Genomic DNA, 20,506 nt, shown 5'->3' on the forward strand with positions numbered 1-20,506 from the left:
TATTATTTTTATCCAGAAAACCAAATATAGAGATGTTATATTAGGGTTATTTTTAGGTAATCCTATTATTGAATATATTAGCTATCGTATAGTATGATACCATACCTATTATTGGGTATTATATTGATACCTGCGTAGGAAATATGTATTATCTCCCCCCCCCCTAGTTGGAGTGTGCCTTGTCGTGGTGGGGGGGCTCAGTAGCCCGTTGCAATCTAGCAGCGCCTCTACGCCCTCTACACTAACGACGCTCCCACTCTCCACGGTCACCTGGAGGACTGGGAGCGGGACGTTACACTCGCGTTGTTCGCAGATGACAGTGCGTACTTTGCGTCGTCCCGTCGGGCGGACTTAGCTGCAAGGAAAATGCAACATCTGCTCGACCTATTACCTATGTGGCTGGATAAGTGGCGCATGGCTGTCAATGTCGGAAAGACAGTCGCAATACTTTTCAGCCGCAAGCGTATCATGCCGGCTCCGCTGAGGCTCCGTGACACGGAGATAGCTTGGCAGCCTTTAGTTAAATACCTAGGATGTAACATCGATCGCTCGTTGCATATGATCCCGCAGGTGGAACAATCGATCCGCCAGGCCCGAGCGGCCCGAGCGATGCTCCGACCGGTGCTTACATCCAGGTTACCGCTAAGGACGAAACTAGGGATCTACAAGACCTATGTTCGTTCACGACTTACCTACGCGGCACCGGCATGGTACGCGTTGGTTTCCAGGTCGAACCGACAGCGTCTCCAGACGCAGCAGAACCTGGCCTTGCGAGCAATCGTGGGGGCGGGACGCTACGTCAGGAACGACGTGGTGAGGCGCGACCTTAAGATCGAGAGGGTCGAGGAATTTGTGGTCCGCCTCGCACGCTCAATGTATGAACGGGCGGAGGCCGGACCATACTCCCATTTAAAGGGGTTCGCGCCCCTACACGATCGACCACCTAGGGGGCACCCGCTCCCACGGGAACTCCCTGGACTGGCGACCTCCGACCATCAGGAGGCCGACCGTCCGCTCGGTAACGACGCATAAGTACCGAATCACCCACTCAACAGTGGGATAATAGATATTTTTAATATTTGTTCATTATTTTATTATGTTTTAAATAACATTATATTATTATGAATATATATCAGGAATCTGGGGGGTATTTACCACCTGAGAATCTGCCCGGGCAAAGAGGGTATCCTCGAGACCCGAAATTCCATGCCCACCGCCCTTATGTTAACATTGCATTAGCATATGAGAGACCCGGAGGGTATGACGTCCCAGCTGACTGACTCTAGCAGCGGGTGAAGCTAAAGCGCTGCAGTGGAGGTTGGGATACACTGCGTCTGGCCCGTATCGGGCGGCAGCACTATCTCTTTAGGTAGTTGTGGTTCTTTCCATAACGGAGGTATTGGCGTAAAACACCATTAAGCCTCGAGGTGGCGCGCGCGGTGTTCCCGCGTGCACCTCAAAGATGAGCGGATGGAATAGTTTCAGCTCCATCCCGAACCGAGACGGGCCCGGACGTGGGCAAACGCCGTCGGGATCGCGGACGAGTGCTGTTAGCGTACACGTGGTCCCGACAAAAGGCATCCAGAGGAACACCGTGGGATTTTTGCCCGTAGGAGTCCGGCATATCCTGTCCGCTACCCCCGCAGCTGAGAAGAACCCATGAAGGGTTTCCCCACGAAAAAAAAAGGTAATATTATCTACAATAATTAATATGATATACAAGATCTCGGGAATATGCACGATATTAAACACGTAGGTATGCCTATTACAGAAGTAAACCGGTGCAGGTGATTAAATTTTCCTTCATGCTTCAACAGGCTTAGTTGTTTTCAGGCGCATGTTTGTGTGAGTGTACCGTTTTGAACGCTTGTAGGGAGTTTTCATACTGGTCCATATTTCTACTGTGGCCGCTCGGCGAGTGACTGAGAGTAGATGACCGCGGCCGGCAAATCATTTGTCATAACGAGGCGCCTGCTTGCCTCGCTATAACGCGTATCTATTATTTGACTAATACCTGGTAACCTATTATTCTATATTCCCCTATCCTAATATGAATATACATGGCTTGTACTATGATACCTGTACCTATTACTAATATATTAGTCACACCTCTAACCAATATTAGATTGTCAATTGTCATGTCAATCAATCGTGTCAAATCTCAGAGGTTCAGAGGTTAAATAAAATTAATAAAATAGGACTGTGGCACTATTGGCACATATATAAATGTTATAACATTATAAATAGTATCTTGTATTAAATATAAGTACATGGCGTAACTCGTACCTTAAAGTGTTTTCTAAATTAATTAAAAATTTGCAATTGCAAATTACAAATGTTGCATTGCAGATAAAAGTACGATGACTGCGATCTTTAAATATGTAGTATCTAGCATAAAACATACATACAAACTACATTTTTATTAGTATACTTTAGTTGCGTATAGTTAAACGTCAACTGTTACAAAGTTTAGTGATAGTGAGCATTTAAATTAACATTGGAGCATTTAAATTACGACTTTGTTTTTCATATTTTTATACAATGTTCAATATGCTAGCGGCATTTCTGTACGTCTTTGAAGTGAAGAAGGAATTATTAGTGTGCTTTTCCCTGTCTGTATTATACATAACCTATTACCTGGTGGAAGTAGTCAAGGTAAGATCTATTAAGAGACTTCAGTTACAGTCGGAAGTTAATTAGATGAAGAACAATTGACGTGAGTACATAGTGAGGATCACTATTGTTCGCAGAAGCCGATGTTGATATGCCGCGCGGGCGACTTCCGGCGTCTGCTGGAGGAGCGCGTACCGCTGCTGGGCGAGCGCTACTGGCCCACGCCGTGGTGCGTGGAGTCGCGCCTGCAGACCGTGCTGGGCTCCATCATCCGCTCGCACCTCCTGCCGCCTGTGCACTATCGACGGTAACTGAGTGCCAAACAGTGACCACCCAAGCATCACTGCTATGCAATAAACAGGCCAAGTAGACAGTTAACTTTCGTTGAGTGGGTTCCATACAAATTTAACATAATGAATGAAGAACATGTTCTTCCATATGTAATTTATAGGAAAATATGCTTACAAACTAAAAGTGTAAGATTTTAGTTTCGTTTTATGACCATAGACTTCACATACGTTTTCCTGTATCTACAGGAAAACGTATGAGAAGTATCAGTTAAATCAATTATGATGGTCCTAAAAATAACCATAACTAAGTCGGACATAAAAATATAAATTCTTAGAGAACAAAACATCCAGTTCGAATGATTTGAAAAATTGAGCCAAAAAATTGTTAATACGCGAAATGTTCAAATTGATGAATGGCGGGAACTTAACTGCCAAATTAATATAAAAAAATATGTATTTTCTTCAAAATTTTCCTTTTCCTTTAATTTGTCACATAACATTACTTCCCAGAATTTGATCCTTATAAGCGACACTATCAGATAGTGGAATAGTACAGAGGACGTATTTTTTTCAAAATGAACTCGTTACATTCCCGGCGAAGGAAAAAGATATTTAAAAAAACGAATAATGCAGTTTTAGTTTTTATCAAAATCGGCCTCGTAACTCATTTCAGCATTTTTCGCTGATCCTTATAGTTTCGGATTTGGCCCTGAAGGCCCGTTTGAAAAATTCACCCTGTATATTTAAGATCCTATAATATTTTAATATCCTATCGATATTGATATTATAATATATCCTTTTATAATCTCACAGAAAAAAAGTTCAAACACGTTGTTAAACAAACACTATGTAAAAAAGCAAAGTGATTATTTGACTGACAAAACGATGTGGTCTGAAGTAGTTCCAGCTCCACTGTACCCATAGGAAATTTGACAGTGTAAAAATGAATTTTTTTTAAAAGATGTATGTTATGGAGTTTCTTTCGCCGCTTCTTCTCCATAACGAAACACCTTGTGAAGTGGTGGTAGTTGTATTGACATTCAAAAAGTGCTCTGTAAAGAACCTATTTTTAATGAAAGAAATTGATTTGATTTCTATAATATTTAAGATAGAACTGTTTTCTGTAATTTTTTCAAAATTCTAGATTAAGTAGTTTCGGAGAAAAGGGGAGGAGAGACTAGTAAATTTTTAAAACAATGTTTAGTAGAACTATATCAAATATAATTGGGCTTGAAGTTTTATATATATACAGGGTGAATTTTTCAAATAGGACTTCAGGGCCAAATCTGAAAGTAAGGAATGTTCTGAATATTTCTTTCTAGCTAATAACTTATTTATTTAAAAAAATCCGTAATATTTCGTAGCACTTTGGATAGCTAGTGAAATAGGGCTATTATTTTAATCATTTGTACGACACATTCCATAAATCTTTTTTTATTCAAATTCACTCTGAAGTGGAAATAATAAGGGTGTTTTTATTGAACTCTAGCAAATTGACCTCCATAACGTAAATTTTAAGGGTACTACTACAGCATATTACTATTTTAAGGAAGTGTTGCGATGTTACGTATAAGATTATGCACAAAAATAGGATCAAAATAGGACATGCACTTAGGAGCATTTTATTTTTTGCCTGATCTCGGTATTTTGAAATAAAAACACAAAAACTTGAATATCTCAAAAACAAATCACTATCAGCTAGGGTAGGTTCTGGATTTAGCCCTGGGCACTCTTTTAAAAAATTCACCCTAAATAGGTAGTTCAAAATAATTTGTCAACCTGATTGATAATAAGAAAATACATAAGATAATTAAAACGAATATTTATTTTTTATAATTATTTGTTGAGCTACATAAGATTTACCCATGTTAAGTAACTATGTAAGGTACTCAGTTTTTGAATTTTAGGGAGATCTTAAAGCTGTCGGACGGAGGGCAGGTGGCCCTGGACTGGGCCGAGGAGCCGGCGGCGAGCGCGGCGGGTGCGGCGGGCGCGCTGCCCGTGCTGCTGGTGCTGCCGGGCCTCACGGGCGACTCGCAGGCCGACTACGTGCGCTGCCTGGCCGCCGTGGCGCGCCGCCTGCCCGCCCGCTTCGTGGTCTTCAACAACCGCGGGCTCGGCGGCCTGCCCATCACGGTTCGTAGCCCGACCCCGTGTTCCCAGCGCGGCCTGGCGGGCATCCTGGAGTACTCGAGCGCGGAATGCCCGCGGTTTGATAGGTTTGCAGCTGAAAAGTGTCGCAACCGTCTTGCCGGTGTTGAGAATCCTTCGAGGTGAACGGATCCACATAAATTGACTGGACGAGTCGCGAGCGTTGCATCGATCGAATGCGACCGTGAATTCGTGAAAACGCAAAGTATGCGCCATCCTTGCATGTCCTACATGACGTTCCAACTCCTCGAGGTGATTATCGAGAGTGGGAATGTCGTTCGCGTAGACTGCATAGAGTAGGGCCGAAAGGTAGTTACCTCGGTCCGTACGGGGCGGAGGTCAGAGATAAAATCGCCGCCCAGAAACGATGCCATTATCCTCACCGACGAGGCCGGCCCGGGTGACTCCAACAACTTATAAACTAGACCGGAACGCGTCTGCGGTAGTCTCGGTCGTGAGATGTCGGGTCACCCGCGTCTGCCGAAGCTCGAGGGTTGACGCGGTCCCTATCCTCAGACGCCGCGGCTGTACTGCGCGGTGAGCCACGACGACCTGGCCGAGGTGGTGGAGGCGGTGCGCGCGCGCGCGGGCGGCGGCGCGCTGCTGGCGGCCGGCGTGTCGCTGGGCGGCCTCATCCTCGGCCACTACCTGGCGGCGCTGGGCGCGCGCGCCGCCGTCACCGCCGCGCTCGTCGTGTCGTCGCCGCTCGACGTGGTGCGCGGCTCCGAGTGCATGGAGCGGCCGCCGCTCAACGCGCTGCTGTCCTACCACATGGCGCGCAACCTGCGCAACACGGTGCGCGCGCACGCGCCGCTGCGTCGCGGGCCCTGGGACTGGGCCGCCGTGCAGCGCTGCCGCTCCGTGCGCCAGTTCGACGAGGCGTTCACGGCGACGCACTTCGGCTTCGGCTCCGTGGAGGCGTACTACCGCGCGGCCACGCTGCGCGACAAGCTGCGCGCCGTGCGCGTGCCGCTGCTGTGCCTCTGCGCGGCGGACGACCCCTTCCAGCCGCTGGAGGGTGAGTTCGATGCGACCCCGCCCCTCGCGCCCCCGCGCGCACGTTTCGAGCATTCACGTGGAGCGTTCTCCCGCAGTGTTGCCGCTGGGCGAGGCGGGCGAGAGCGCGCGCGTGGCGCTGGCGGTGACGGCGCGCGGCGGCCACATCGGCTTCCTGGAGGGCTGGTGGCCGGCGCCGCCCGCGCGGCAGCCGCACGCGCAGTACATCGCGCGGCTGGCGCAGCAGTACTTCGCCGCGCTGCTGCTGCGCCCGCTGCCGCCGCACCCCGACTAGCGCCGCCGCGCCGCACTGCACCGCCGTCGCACTTCAACGATCTATTCATTTCGACACATGCCTGTTTTTAGTGTGTTTATTTAAATTGGTTTTAGATTAATTAATGTAGTTACGTCACTTACGTGCACATCTATAACAGTATTAACCAGAATTTAATAAGATTACATTTTCCCTTTATTTTTTATATATAATTTTGCAGCTTAATCTCTTTGAATATAAATAAAGAATAGAATTGTGAATGATGTGACGAAACTGAAGCATGCTTTTCTACTCAATGATTTACTTTAAAATATTAATAACTCTGGTGCGATTATTACCTTAAGACCATACTTGTTATATGTATATGAATAAGAAAAGATATATTGTATGATATATATAGTGAACCGTAATGAATTATTGAATCAAATGAGTTATATTTACCTTGAAGAAGTTTTATCAGCTCCTTACATAAGATTCTATGACATAGAAAAAGCAACTATGTTACTTGTTTTCATCTCGGAAATTTATATATTGGTGATAAGTGATGTCTACATCGAGTTGTTACAAAACTTCATACGTATCACATATTTGCCTGTTGTTATATGCTATTTACAAGTTAATGTTGATAATTATGTGAATTGTAATGGAGTATTTGTACTTGTGAATGTCTGAGATGTGATATACCTAGCAAATGTTTTATAAATTGTGATACGTGTGGATTTAAAATAATTTCTTATGAAATTAGTGTTATATAGAATTAAAAATTATAATTTTAAATATTGTTACTTTGTATGTAGTCTTCAGAAGACTGTGATGTTTGTTTTAATTTTTATGTAAGACAAGCTTGCACATAAAGACATGTCTACATAGTCGAGTCATACTAAAACAGGAGCCGAATCCTCAATAAGAGGTGCAATCGAGGAAGTTAGATCTTTGTGATTTAACTTTTTTCCATTATATTATTTATGACACGACTATGTCCACTAATCGAAAGAATCGATAGTCGAAAGTGAACGCTCCAATTCTTGAATGAAAACTTAGTTATATTTATATCGTATAGTATTTATTATATTTACAAATTTTCGTCCAAAGAGATAATAATATAATATACAAATCTGTGATGTCGAAGCACAACGCACGCCCGCGCTCGCCTTCGTCGCCGCTCGCCGCGGGGCGGCTGGGTACTACTAGGTTAGACGCGTCGGATCGCGGTCGACGCGGACGTATTCTACGGAGCCGCACATATCCGAGAGGTTTATATCGTTTTTACCGAATATACGCATAAAACAACAGCGCCTTTCACTGGTCCCCCCGGCCCCCTAGCAGGCGTCCAGGTCGTGACCGAGCGCGCGGCAGAAGGCGGCCACCAGCTGCTCGGCGCGCTCCAGCCGCTCGGCGCCGCGCCCGCGCCCGCCGCGCGCGTCGCCCAGCGCCGCCAGCGCGCGCGCGAACCGCTCCGCGCGCGCCACCGCGCCCGCCTCGCCCGCCTCGCCGTCCGAGTCCGACGCCGAGCCGCCAGACGAAGACTCTTCACCCTCTGCAACGGAATGACCCCACGAACTAAAGTGACCTTCCAGTATCTCAACTAGTGACCGACTGAAACTGTTTTAACGGCTGAAAACGAAATCTCTTCGATCATCTTAATCTAAGTTTCTGACATCGTTACGGTCGCAGCTGAAACTGAAAATTTTTAAACTAAAAATTTACACAATTTCATAAAAGCATTCGGGCAAATTACCTCGATTAACAATTTTGTAATTTTTAATTCTTTATACATACACAAAAATATTCAAATCATTTAGTGCCAAGGAAGCCTCCGTATGCAATAGACTCTTACCTTGCCAAATATTTTCCCAAAATTTGGCTAAATGGCTAAAAATGATACCTCGGTAGGTCACTATTCTTAACCAATTCGAGGAGATCAAACGATACCTGGGATCGCGAGCGGCGGGCGCGGCGCGCGGTCGAGGCGGCGCAGGCCGCGCCACACGTGCGCGTGCAGCGCGGCGCGCACGCGCGGCAGGCCGGCCGCCGCGCCGAAGGGGCCGGGCGCGGCCGCCGCCGCCAGCGCCACGGGCTCGTAGCGCGCGCGGCTCGCCCAGGCGGCCAGCGCGGGCGGCGCGCGCGCGGCCCGCAGCGCCGCCACGCGCACGGCCGGCGCCGCGGCCGCCGCGCGCGCCTCCGCGACCGCCTCTGACGCTTTCTCGCACTGCTTAGTTCATTTTTATTTATTTAGTGCCGAAAGTTATTACATGCATATTCAACACTATTTTAAATAAGGATAGAAAATTGTGAGTAGGCAACTTCGCTTCTGCCCAGGGTCATGTCGGTTTTTACTATATCATAAAACATTTATAATGTATAGTGGGAATTGCCTGCAAATAAATTATACAGGGTTAATTTTTCAAACGGGCCTTCAGGGCCAAATCCGAAACTATAAGAATTAGCGAAAAATGCTGAAAGGAGATACGAGGCCGATTTTGATAAAAACTAAAACTGCATCATTACTTTTTTAAAATAACTTATTCCCTAACCGGGAATCGAACGAGTTTATTTTGTCCTTATAAGTGTCCTTATAAGCGACACTATCAGATAGTGGAATAATATAGAGGGTGTATTTTTTTTCAAAATGAACTCGTTCGATTCCCAGCTAAGAAAAAAGATATTTTCAAAAACTAATGATGTTTTAGTTTTTATCAAAATCGGCCTAGTATTTTCTATCAGCATTTTTTGCTAATCCTTAGTTTCGGATTTGGCCCTGAAGGCCTATTTGAAAAATTTACCCTATATAGTTGTCAGAGCATATTTAAATTGCCATTTAAAACTTTTCAATTGTATTGTGGCTGTACTTGTATTTTTGAAATATTACAAGAATTATATTAAAGCAGGGACTCAATATTATAAGCAACAGTAAATCTCATGTATCGCACAAGTATCATGACACAATAGAAGAAATGCTATTGTTGAAGCCCTTGAAAATCTACTGTGGTCAGGAGATGGTCAATTTATTTAATAATAATAATAATTTGATGTAAATGTACCTACACGATTAAGACAGGATACGGAAACTTCCAAAACTCTATGACATGACGTGAGTCTCTTAAATTTTGTATGGATTCATATTACATTACCTCTTGAGACGTTAAATAAATGACGTGCGCCTCGACGCGCGAGTCGAGCAGCGCATCGACCGCGTCGCCGTCGCCGCGCGCGCACACCTCCACGTCCACGCAGTAGTATTTGTTCACGAGGCGCCACACGCGCCCGGAATCCTCGTTGCTGTTCTGGTACTGACCCTCCGTTTCGCCAACTTCATTGTCAATTAATTCTAGGCAAAATAATGGAACGAATTAAAATTTTCCTTCTCGTATTGCTTAATCCAACTGGTTGAATTAATTTCTATCTTCTGACCCGATATGAATGATTCAGCAGTCGTCCTATCAGTTGCGCTCACTAAGATTACAGGTAAAGAATCCTTTGGATTCATAACGATGCGGTTATTTTAATATTACGGAAATCAATACATTTCTAAAAGCACTGGAAAATTGATTAAAGATTTCACGGTTCCATTTATTGACATTTCATTTTCAGGACATCACATCATTTTTGACAATGACAATTGACATTTGACTTTAATTATACGTCAAAACCTGAGTTAAAACTTCCTATATGGTTACTATACTCTGGCCAAAACCATAATGGAAAGAAGCATTAACTCCGACAGAAACGGCACACAAGTCACAGCTAAAGATAAATACCATAAAAACCTGTTTATCCATGTTTGCATATTTTTGGTAAATAGTCCGATTGTGCTTTGACCAAAATACTTTCAATCATTGTTCTTGATTATTCCAAACATTGCAGCAAAAAGTATAGTAGCCCATATGAGTATAGTAACCTATAAAGGCACTGCAGGAATATAAATAAACACATTTTTTCTCTTAAACAGTAAAAAAATCCGCCGTAGGCGATAAACATCGATGTTGGTGAACTTAGCACAGCATTTGCCAGCAGAGCACTAAAAATGAGTTCTGTTCGCATGCACATGAGTTCTGTAGTTCCTGATAGTTTTCAGGAATAGTTCTGGCGATTTCGCGGACATAAAGCAGAATGAAATAATGCTCTGCTAACTTCACACAGCAGAGCATTTTCTACAAAATTGAAAAAAAAAAGCTATTGATTAGTGTAATTAGCTAATATCTGGAGTTCCTAATAGTTTTAGTGATAGTTCTCGCGAAATAAACTTAAAAAATAATTTATTGATAAAATAAACTGACAAAAATTTAACCAAAAAAAATCTGCAAAAAGGTTATTTAAAAGTGGAAACTCGTCGATTTTGCAAAGCCTAGTAATAAAATGATACATTTGTACAATAACTGATCCAGGAACTCACACTAAAGTGCCAGCAGAGCATACTAGAATAACAAAAATCGGATGGATTTTCGACAAATATTTTTTTTCAATCATGTCCACGTAACCAGAGCGGGAACTCATCGGTTTTATACAAACTTGTAACAAAGCTACAATTTAAAAATAAAACCAATCCCAGAACTCTCACTAAAGTGCCAGCGGAGCATTCTAGAATAACAAAAATCGGATGGATTTTCGACAAATATTTTTTTTCAATCATGTCCACGAAACCAGATGGCGGGAACTCATCGCTTTTATATACACTAGTAACAAAGCTACAATTTAAAAATAAAACCAATCCCAGAACTCTCACTAAAGTGCCAGCGGAGCATTCTAGAATAACAAAAATCGGATGGATTTTCGACAAATATTTTTTTTCAATCATGTCCACGAAACCAGATGGCGGGAACTCATCGGTTTTATATACACTAGTAACAAAGCTACAATTTAAAAATATAACCAATCCCAGAACTCACACTAAAGTGCCAGCACAGCATACTAGAATAACAAAAATCGGATGGATTTTCGACAAATATTTTTTTCAATCATGTCCACGAAACCAGATGGCGGGAACTCATCGCTTTTATATACACTAGTAACAAAGCTACAATTTAAAAATAAAATCAATCCCAGAACTCTCACAAAAGTGCCAGCGAAGCATTCTAGAATAACAAAAATCGGATGGATTTTCAACAAATATTTTTTTCAATCATGTCCACGAAACCAGTAGCGGGAACTCATCGGTTTTATATACACTAGTAACAAAGCTACAATTTAAAAATATAACCAATCCCAGAACTCTCACTAAAGTGTCAGCAGAGCATACTAGAATAACAAAAATCGGATGGATTTTCGACAAATATTTTTTTCAATCATGTCCACGAAACCAGATGGCGGGAACTCATCGCTTTTATATACACTAGTAACAAAGCTACAATTTAAATATAAAACCAATCCCAGAACTCTCACAAAAGTGCCAGCGAAGCATTCTAGAATAACAAAAATCGGATGGATTTTCAACAAATATTTTTTTCAATCATGTCCACGAAACCAGTAGCGGGAACTCATCGGTTTTATATACACTAGTAACAAAGCTACAATTTAAAAATATAACCAATCCCAGAACTCTCACTAAAGTGTCAGCAGAGCATACTAGAATAACAAAAATCGGATGGATTTTCGACTAGTACTAGTCTATATAAAACCGATGAGTTCCCGCCATCTGGTTACGTGGAAATAATTTAAATAAAATATTTGTCGAAAATCTATCCGAGTTTTGTTATTCTAGCATGCTCTGCTGGCACTTTAGTGTGAGTTCTGGGATTGCTTATATTTTTAAATTGTAGCTTTGTTACTAGTGTATATAAAACCGATGAGTTCCCGCCATCTGGTTTCGTGGACATGATTGAAAAAAAATATTTGTCGAAAATCCATCAGATTTTTGTTATTCTAGAATGCTCCGCTGGCACTTTAGTGAGAGTTCTGGGATTGGTTTTATTTTTAAATTGTAGCTTTGTTACAAGTTTGTATAAAACCGATGAGTTCCCGCCATCTGGTTACGTGGACATGATTGAAAAAAATATTTGTCGAAAATCCATCCGATTTTTGTTATTCTAGTATGCTCCGCTGGCACTTTAGTGTGAGTTCTGGGATTGGTTATATTTTTAAATTGTAGCTTTGTTACTAGTGTATATAAAACCGATGAGTTCCCGCCATCTGGTTACGTGGACATGATTGAAAAAAATATTTGTCGAAAATCCATCCGATGTTTGCTATTCTAGTATGCTCTGCTGGCACTTTAGTGTGAGTTCTGGGATTGGTTATATTTTTAAATTGTAGCTTTGTTACTAGTGTATATAAAACCGATGAGTTCTTGCCATCTGGTTACGTGGACATGATTGAAAAAATATTTGTCGAAAATCCATCCGATTTTTGCTATTCTAGTATGCTCTGCTGACACTTTAGTGTGAGTTCTGGGATTGGTTATATTTTTAAATTGTAGCTTTGTTACTAGTGTATATAAAACCGATGAGTTCCCGCCATCTGGTTACGTGGACATGATTGAAAAAAAATATTTGTCAAAAATCCATCCGATTTTTGTTATTCTAGTATGCTCTGCTGGCACTTTAGTGAGAGTTCTGGGATTGGTTATATTTTTAAATTGTAGCTTTATTACTAGTGTATATAAAACCGATGAGTTCCCGCTACTGGTTACGTGGACATGATTGAAAAAAATATTTGTCGAAAATCCATCCGATTTTTGTTATTCTAGTATGCTGTGCTGGCACTTTAGTGTGAGTTCCTGGGTCAGTTATTGTACAAATGTATCATTTTATTACTAGGCTTTGCAAAATCGACGAGTTTCCGCTTTTAAATAACCTTTTTGCAGTTTGTTTTTGGTTAAATTTTTGTCAGTTTATTTTATCAATAAATTATTTTTTAAGTTTATTTCGCGAGAACTATCACTAAAACTATTAGGACCTCCAGATATTAGCTAATTACACCAATCAATAGCTTTTTTTTCAATTTTGTAGAAAATGTTCTGCTGTGTGAAGTTAGCAGAGCATTATTTCATTCTGCTTTATCTCCGTGAAATTGCCAGAACTATTCCTAAAAACTATCAGGAACTATAGAACTCATGTGCATGCGAATAGAACTCTCATTTTTTGTGCTCTGCTGGCAAATGCTGTGCTAGTTTCACGGACACTAAACATCGTAACACGCTGTGTGACGTCATGTTTCGATTCAACCAACGGCAATGCGTTTTGCAAATTTGGTCGCTCGTATAATTAAAATTGTTGATTAAAGTTTTAATCAATTTAATACGAGAGGAAGAAAAGTAATTGTTTAGATGTAATTTCAGGACCATAAAGTACCGAGGAAAAATAACAAGAAAATATAAATCACATGCATATTCCCTATTTGGTCGCAATTTCAAAAGTCGCCAACGGCAACACTGATAGTACTGTCATATGTCACTTGAAATTTGTGTTGTGAGCCAAGTTCAAAGTAACAAAGACTAAAGAGTAAAGTAATAAAAATAAAATGGGAACAGTGTCCCTAAATAGTCTGTGATAGACAGTGGTAGTGTGCATCCATACTCTTATAACTTATTCCGCGTAATTCACAAAGTGCCTTACAAGTTAAAATTGTCTAATTTTAATAATTTAATATTTATATCATTCATAAGAATATACTAAATTGTGTTTAGGTGATGAGAAAATATTAAGGAAGTGTTATAAGTTTTGTCCGTTACAAGTGAATAGTTATAAAAAATGAAGGGAACAAAGTTGTTTATATGTGCAAACCGTTGCTTGCGAAGCCACAGCGGGCTGGTGCAGCGCAGGTGAGCCGGCGCCCGCGCAGGGCTGGTCGCTGTTGCGTTGGCGGCCTCGGCCTTGACCTCCTTATTCATTTACTTTGGACTTTGAACCCTCTTTGCTCTTGTGATATCTTCATCTCGTTGATTATCTTTTATTATATTTTATAGAACACAAGCTTTTTATAACATATACAAAAATGTTGTACTTTACTGCATCTGAATTTTAAATAAAAATTTAGATGTTCAATGTTTGTCTATCTGATTAGCTATATACAATTTTTGTTGCAGTATTCATTATACGCAAACAAAAATTGTCAATTATTTATAACTTGTACTGCTGCCAAAGGTCGAATATGCCATACTTACTCAACAATACACATATTTCATAGCTTAAGTATAGAAACACATGAAGGATACAAAAAAGTAGTTTCCGACTGAAGGTCGATTTTTGTCTGAAATCAAAGCCAATGGATTGCAATCACTGCAACCTTAGGCTGGAGTTCAAAGCTGAGGCTTAGAAACTCTAAAAGATTTATGTAATTCAAACTTGGCTGAAAGTGAGGTAAATTTAAATACCCATTATCACTTGCTTAAACAGTGATGGAAAACATTATGAAGTAACCTTTATCTACATGAATTTTTTTAACCCCAAAAAGAAAAAATAACAAGTAATAAATATTTTTTTAAGTTTGATACTAACTGTACCCGTGGCGGTCCTCCACGGTTTGCATGGTCATTTGTGCCACATCCTCCACATCCATGTATGCTAGAAATCTTCAATTAATTTAGTATGAAACAAAAGGTTTTACCGAAGGTGCTTTTTGACCAAAGCTTCAATTGCATAATAATAAAAACAGACACTTCGGTGACAAAATATCTAAACTTACTTATTTCTCATTTTCTGATGGGGTACAAATTTAAACTGCCTGAGATTACTTTAATTACCATGACATGATAACTTGAAGCTAAATATTTTTTAGTAAAACCCACTATGTCAGGGATTTTTAAAGTTTAGGCATTCAGCTTAATGAAAATATGAAACAAGTTTTGTAAGGTAAGACATATAAAGGTCTATCAAGGGTTTATTTCAATTCTCATGATGTTAAATAAACTTTTAAATATAAGAATAACAAAAATTTTATCCAATATCAACACATAAATTGTTCTCATGTTCAATTCTTTTGTTAATATTTAATTAACCTATTATTATGATCCATTGTGTGTTGTGTGTGCATAGATATACTACTAATAATGTTTTTATTAGCAGTATATCTATGCCCGTATGATTTTAAAGTTGCAATATCATTGCAGACTGGAATCATAGGTGGGGGGGCACCACTCACATTGTTGGATTGAATATGATATGATTGCCTGTTATAATTGGAACCCTAGATACAACCAGAAGAACCTGGTGGAATATAACTAATATAATTTAGATTTTGTAGGTGGTAGAACTCTTTGTGGCTTGACTTTGGATGTAACACTGTTTCTGCCTAATAACAATGTTTCAGAAAGACAACATCAAACCACAAACTAGCACAGACGTGCCAGTTTCACAAGTACCTGAGAATAGTAACAATGTTAAATACATAGACTTAGAATTTTTTCACTATGCTAAAGACAACAAAGTGTGAGAAACAGATATATGAACCCATATAAGCATTCTACTATACAGGGTGAATTTTTAAAACGGGCCTTCAGGGCCAAATCCGAAACTATAAAGATTAGCGAAAAATGCTGAAAGGAGTTACGAGGCCGATTTTGATAAAAACTAAAACTGCATCATTACTTTTTTAAAATAACTTTTTCCCTAGCCGGGAATCGAACGAGTTCATTTTGAAAAAAAAATCACCCTCTATATTATTCCACTATCTGATAGTGTTGCTTATAAGGATCAAAATCTGGGAAGTAATGATAAATGACAAACTAAAGGAAAAGCCTCAATTTTTAGAAAATACATATTTTTTTATATTAATTTGGCAGTTAAGTTCCCGCCATTCATCAATTTAAACATTTCGCGTATTAACAATTTTTTGGCTCAATGTTTCAAATCATTCGAAATGGACGTTTTGTTCTTCAAGAATTTATATTTTTATGTCCGACTTAGTTAAGGTTACTTTTAGGACCATTATAATAGATTTAACTTGCTATGGGCGGAGTTTCGTTTAATACAGATGTAAAATTGACAATTTGCGAGAATGTCTTTTTCAAGTCAAATCCGAGTGATAACTAAACAAAGAGATATAGAAAATCATATTTACTGTTGAAACGTAGTTATAAATAACAAACAATAACAATTTACTATTTAATCACTTATCTATTTTTATTAAAAAAATCCTAAAAACGGCGGTAATTTACTTGCCAAACTATTACTTTCTCATACTAAGCCGTATGTAACGGTTATAACATCGAATAATTAGTTGATTAACCAACAAATTCTTCAATGGCATGACTTACGTATGTTTCTAAAGAATTACACATAAATCATTTGTTATGTATAATCCTTAAGGATTAGTATGGCAATGTATGGAAAAATATGTATTTTCTTCAAAATTTTCCTTTTCCTTTAATTTGTCACATAACATTACTTCCCAGAATTTGATTCTTATAAGCGACACTATCAGATGGTGGAATAATATAGAGGGTGTAATTTTTTTCAAAATGAACTCGTTCGATTCCCGGCTAGGGAAAAAGATATTTTAAAAAACGAATGATGCAGTTTTAGTTTTTATCAAAATCGGCCTCGTAACTCCTTTCAGCATTTTTCGCTAATCCTTATAGTTTCGGATTTGGCCCTGAAGGCCCGTTTTAAAAATTCACCCTGTATAGGAAGGGATGCCTAAAAAGTCATGTCAATTTATTCTCATTAAGCCAAAGCTCTAAGCCAAGCTCCCCTGGCTACAGTGTTTAATATTTTTGAAAATTAATGTGCTTATTAATAAAGTGCTTAATTTTTATTACAAAATTGGCTTGCTCTGTTGATGAATGTACGGCATAAAGGCGAACATCCAATAGAAATATACAGTTCACAAGAAAATATGTTTTTTTCACCATGCCACATTTAAGCAAAATATACTACAAGATGTTATACTAATTGGTTCCATAGATTACAATTAGTTATTTGTTACAATTACAAAAATTAATAAATACTAATTTTTGTTGCTATAAATACGTACATTATAATTAGATGTAAAACAACCATATAATAAACTACTAGCTGACCTGACAAATGTTGTGTTGCCATATAAATAAAAAAAAAGGTAAGGGTGAACAACCCTTATCACTTAGGGGTATGAAAAACAGATAGTAGCCAATTCTCAGACCTACTGAATATGCATATAAAATTTGGTGAAAATCGGTAAAGCCGTTTAGGAAGAGTACGGTAACTAACATTGTAACACGACAATTTTATATATAAGAAGATATAATGATATAAATTTTACGTACAGCCATCCGTACAGCACATATACGCAAATCAATTATGGTCATTGTAAATCTAACATTCTGCATCTTTTACATTCTATATCTATGGTTAAATGTGATGTCTACAAAAAGATTGCAATATATTATTATTACGAGTGGCATGGAGACATTCGGTTTACAACATAAGCGAGTTAAGCATGAAGTATGTGTGGCCCGTCCGCAGCGGGCTGGCGACGGCGGCGGAGGCGGCGCCGGCGCGGGGCGCGCGCGCCAGCGGCTCGTTCACGCTGAACCTGTTCCGCGGCCAGCTGGAGACGGCGCAGGTGTTCCCGTTCCCCGAGCCGCTCACCGCCGACCAGCGCCAGACGCTGGCCGAGCTGGTCCCGCCCGTTGAGAAATTTTTTCAGGAGGTCTTTATATTATTTTCGTTTTCCTTGTAGTGGTTATTAAATTAAATGAAATATACATATACGTCATACAAAATCAATCAATTTTGAAGCAAACGCTGAAAATTTGTATTTGGCTTTCTGGATAAAAGTAACGAAACGCCTGTTTCATTGTTTTTGGTCTACTTTGGCCTTTTGGGGTTTTATATTTTTTCAATTATATAACTTGTTATTTCATATATCCAGAAATACGGTATCGTATTCAAACTTAGTTTTTCTGATGTGTAGGTGAATGATCCGGCAAAGAACGACGCGGATGCACAGATCGAGGAGGGCACGCTGGCGGGCCTGTGGGAGCTGGGCGCGTTCGGCCTGCAGGTGCCCGTGGACCTGGGCGGACTGGGCCTCAACAACACGCAGTACGCGCGCCTCGTGGAGGTGGTGGGCGCGCACGACCTGGGCGTCGGCATCACGCTGGGCGCGCACCAGTCCATCGGCTTCAAGGGCATCCTGTTGTTCGGCGACGAGCGACAGCGATCGCATTACCTGCCGCGCGTTACGGGTGGCGAGTATGCCGCCTTCTGCCTCACCGAACCCTCGTCCGGCTCCGACGCTGGCTCCATCAAGTACCTATCTAGTTTCCTCCGTTTCTCTACACGTCGTTCCACCGCATCGTCCCGGAATGTAGCCTTCGATTTCGTTTCGCAGGACCCGCGCCGTCCTCTCGCCCGACGGCAAGCATTTCGTTCTGAACGGATCTAAGATCTGGATCAGCAACGGCGGCATCGCGGAGATCATGACCGTGTTCGCCCAGACGCCCGTCGAAAAGGACGGCAAGACGGTCGACAAGGTGACCGCCTTCATCGTGGAGCGCTCCTTCGGCGGCGTCTCCTCCGGGCCGCCCGAGAACAAGATGGGCATCCGCTGCTCGAACACCACGGAGGTCTACTACGAGGACGTGAAGGTCCCCGTGGAGAACGTGCTGGGCGGCGTCGGCAACGGGTTCAAGGTGGCGATGAACATCTTGAACAACGGGCGGTTCGGCATGGCGGCGGCGCTGGCCGGCACGCAGCGCGCGGCGCTGCGCGCGGCCGCCGAGCACGCCGCCACGCGCGTGCAGTTCGGCAAGCACCTCTGCGAGTTCGGCGGCGTGCAGGTATATGCCTACACAGGGGCTAATGCTAGAAAGAAATCATAAATAACAAACGCTCTTACGTGGTTCGCTTGCCGGCAGCCAATAAATATACAGGTGGCCCTCGCACTTCCGACGTGTTAGGCTCTCGAAAAATACGCGACGTAAATCGGAACGACGTTAGTCGAGGACTGCATGTATATTTTCATATTAATACATGTTGCTTCAATACAAATATTTATACCAGACGAGTTTATAAGTAACAAATTAAATATGATTGTGTTAACATGTCATTCGCATTGCATAAATAAAAAAAAAACTATTTTTTTAATTACAGGAAAAGCTCGCACGAATGGCGATGTTGCAATACGTAACGGAGTCGCTGGCGTATATGGTGAGTGGAAACATGGACTCGGGCTGCCAGGACTACCATCTGGAGGCGGCCGTCTCGAAGGTGTTCGCGTCGGACGCGGCGTGGGCCGTCGTGGACGAGGCCATCCAGATCCTAGGCGGCATGGGCTTCATGAAGGCCACCGGCCTCGAACGCGTGCTCCGCGACCTGCGCATCTTCCGGATCTTCGAGGGCACGAACGACATCCTGCGGCTGTTCGTGGCGCTCACCGGCATCCAGTTCGCCGGCTCGCACCTGCAGGAGCTCATGCGCGCGTTCAAGAACCCCACCGCGCACCTGTCGCTCATCTTCAGCGAGGCGGGCCGGCGCGCCACGCGGGCCGTCGGGCTGGGCGGCGGGCCCGACCTGGCGCCGCTCGTGGCGCCCGCGCTGCGCCCCGTGGCGCGCGAGCTGGCGCGCCGCGTGCTCGAGTACGGCGCCTGCGTGGAGACCGCGCTGCGCAAGTACGGCCGCGGCATCGTCGACGAGCAGTTCGTGCTCAACCGGCTGGCCGCCGGCGCCATCGACGCGTACACGGCGGCCGCGGCGCTGTCGCGGGCGTCGCGCGCCGAGCGGCTGGCGCTGGGCTCGGCGGCGCACGAGCTGCGGCTGGCGGAGGCGTGGGCGGAGGAGGCGGCGGAGCGCATGGGCGCGCTGCCGGCGGCGCTGGGCGCGCGCGCGCTGGCGCAGCACGCGCGGCTGGGCGCGCTCGGCCGCGCCGTGGCCGCGCAGCCCGGCCAGCTCGTCGGCAACCCGCTCAACCTCTGAACCCCCGCGAATCTTGTAGTCTAGGAATCTAATGTATCGTTTTTACGAGAGTTATTTATTTTTGAGGAATATATTTTTATTACTGAATTCGAAGTTTCGATTCGATCGAACCCCGGCTCCGGGTCGCCGTCGAACGGAAATTTTCCCCTTCGAAGGTTTGTCGGCTCCACGAATACACCGACTAACGACGGAAGTCGTCGGTCGGCTCCAATATTAAGTAGCAGAGATATACATACTAAATAGTTATTAATCAAAACATTTTAAAATAATGAAAATAAATAAATTATCTATACCTATTTCTGCACGTAATGTAAGTTAATTGCAACGCATTTAATAGATCCTGAGAAACT

General features: G+C 42.4%; 3 protein-coding genes across 3 annotated transcripts; 2 read left to right on the forward strand and 1 right to left on the reverse strand.

Annotated features, from left to right (window-relative positions):
- The first annotated feature begins 1,943 nt into the window (after positions 1–1,943).
- Hydr1 (abhydrolase domain containing Hydr1) lies at positions 1,944–7,614 on the forward strand. Its single transcript, XM_073092017.1, has 5 exons — positions 1,944–2,655; positions 2,751–2,920; positions 4,811–5,039; positions 5,571–6,072; positions 6,149–7,614. Exons 1-5 carry the CDS (start codon positions 2,542–2,544, stop codon positions 6,343–6,345), a joined length of 1,212 nt encoding a protein of 403 aa, XP_072948118.1. The 5' UTR covers positions 1,944–2,541; the 3' UTR covers positions 6,346–7,614.
- LOC140756509 (uncharacterized) lies at positions 7,366–9,998 on the reverse strand. Its single transcript, XM_073092030.1, has 4 exons — positions 9,736–9,998; positions 9,456–9,652; positions 8,257–8,533; positions 7,366–7,861 (listed from the first exon to the last, which is right to left on the reverse strand). The coding sequence occupies exons 1-4, from the start codon at positions 9,809–9,811 to the stop codon at positions 7,644–7,646; spliced, it is 768 nt and encodes a 255-aa protein (XP_072948131.1). The 5' UTR covers positions 9,812–9,998; the 3' UTR covers positions 7,366–7,643.
- A 3,714-nt stretch (positions 9,999–13,712) lies between these two features.
- Positions 13,713–20,243, forward strand: Acadvl (Acyl-CoA dehydrogenase very long chain). The gene is made up of 5 exons (XM_073092041.1): positions 13,713–14,080; positions 17,703–17,889; positions 18,154–18,491; positions 18,574–19,021; positions 19,335–20,243. Exons 1-5 carry the CDS (start codon positions 14,010–14,012, stop codon positions 20,154–20,156), a joined length of 1,866 nt encoding a protein of 621 aa, XP_072948142.1. The 5' UTR covers positions 13,713–14,009; the 3' UTR covers positions 20,157–20,243.
- Positions 20,244–20,506: the final 263 nt, after the last annotated feature.

The sequence above is a fragment of the Epargyreus clarus genome, unplaced genomic scaffold (genome assembly GCF_041222505.1).
Source record: "Epargyreus clarus isolate Ecla_fem2 unplaced genomic scaffold, WU_Ecla_fem_2.2 ptg000003l, whole genome shotgun sequence".
In the NCBI taxonomy this organism is placed as follows: Eukaryota; Metazoa; Arthropoda; class Insecta; order Lepidoptera; family Hesperiidae; genus Epargyreus; species Epargyreus clarus.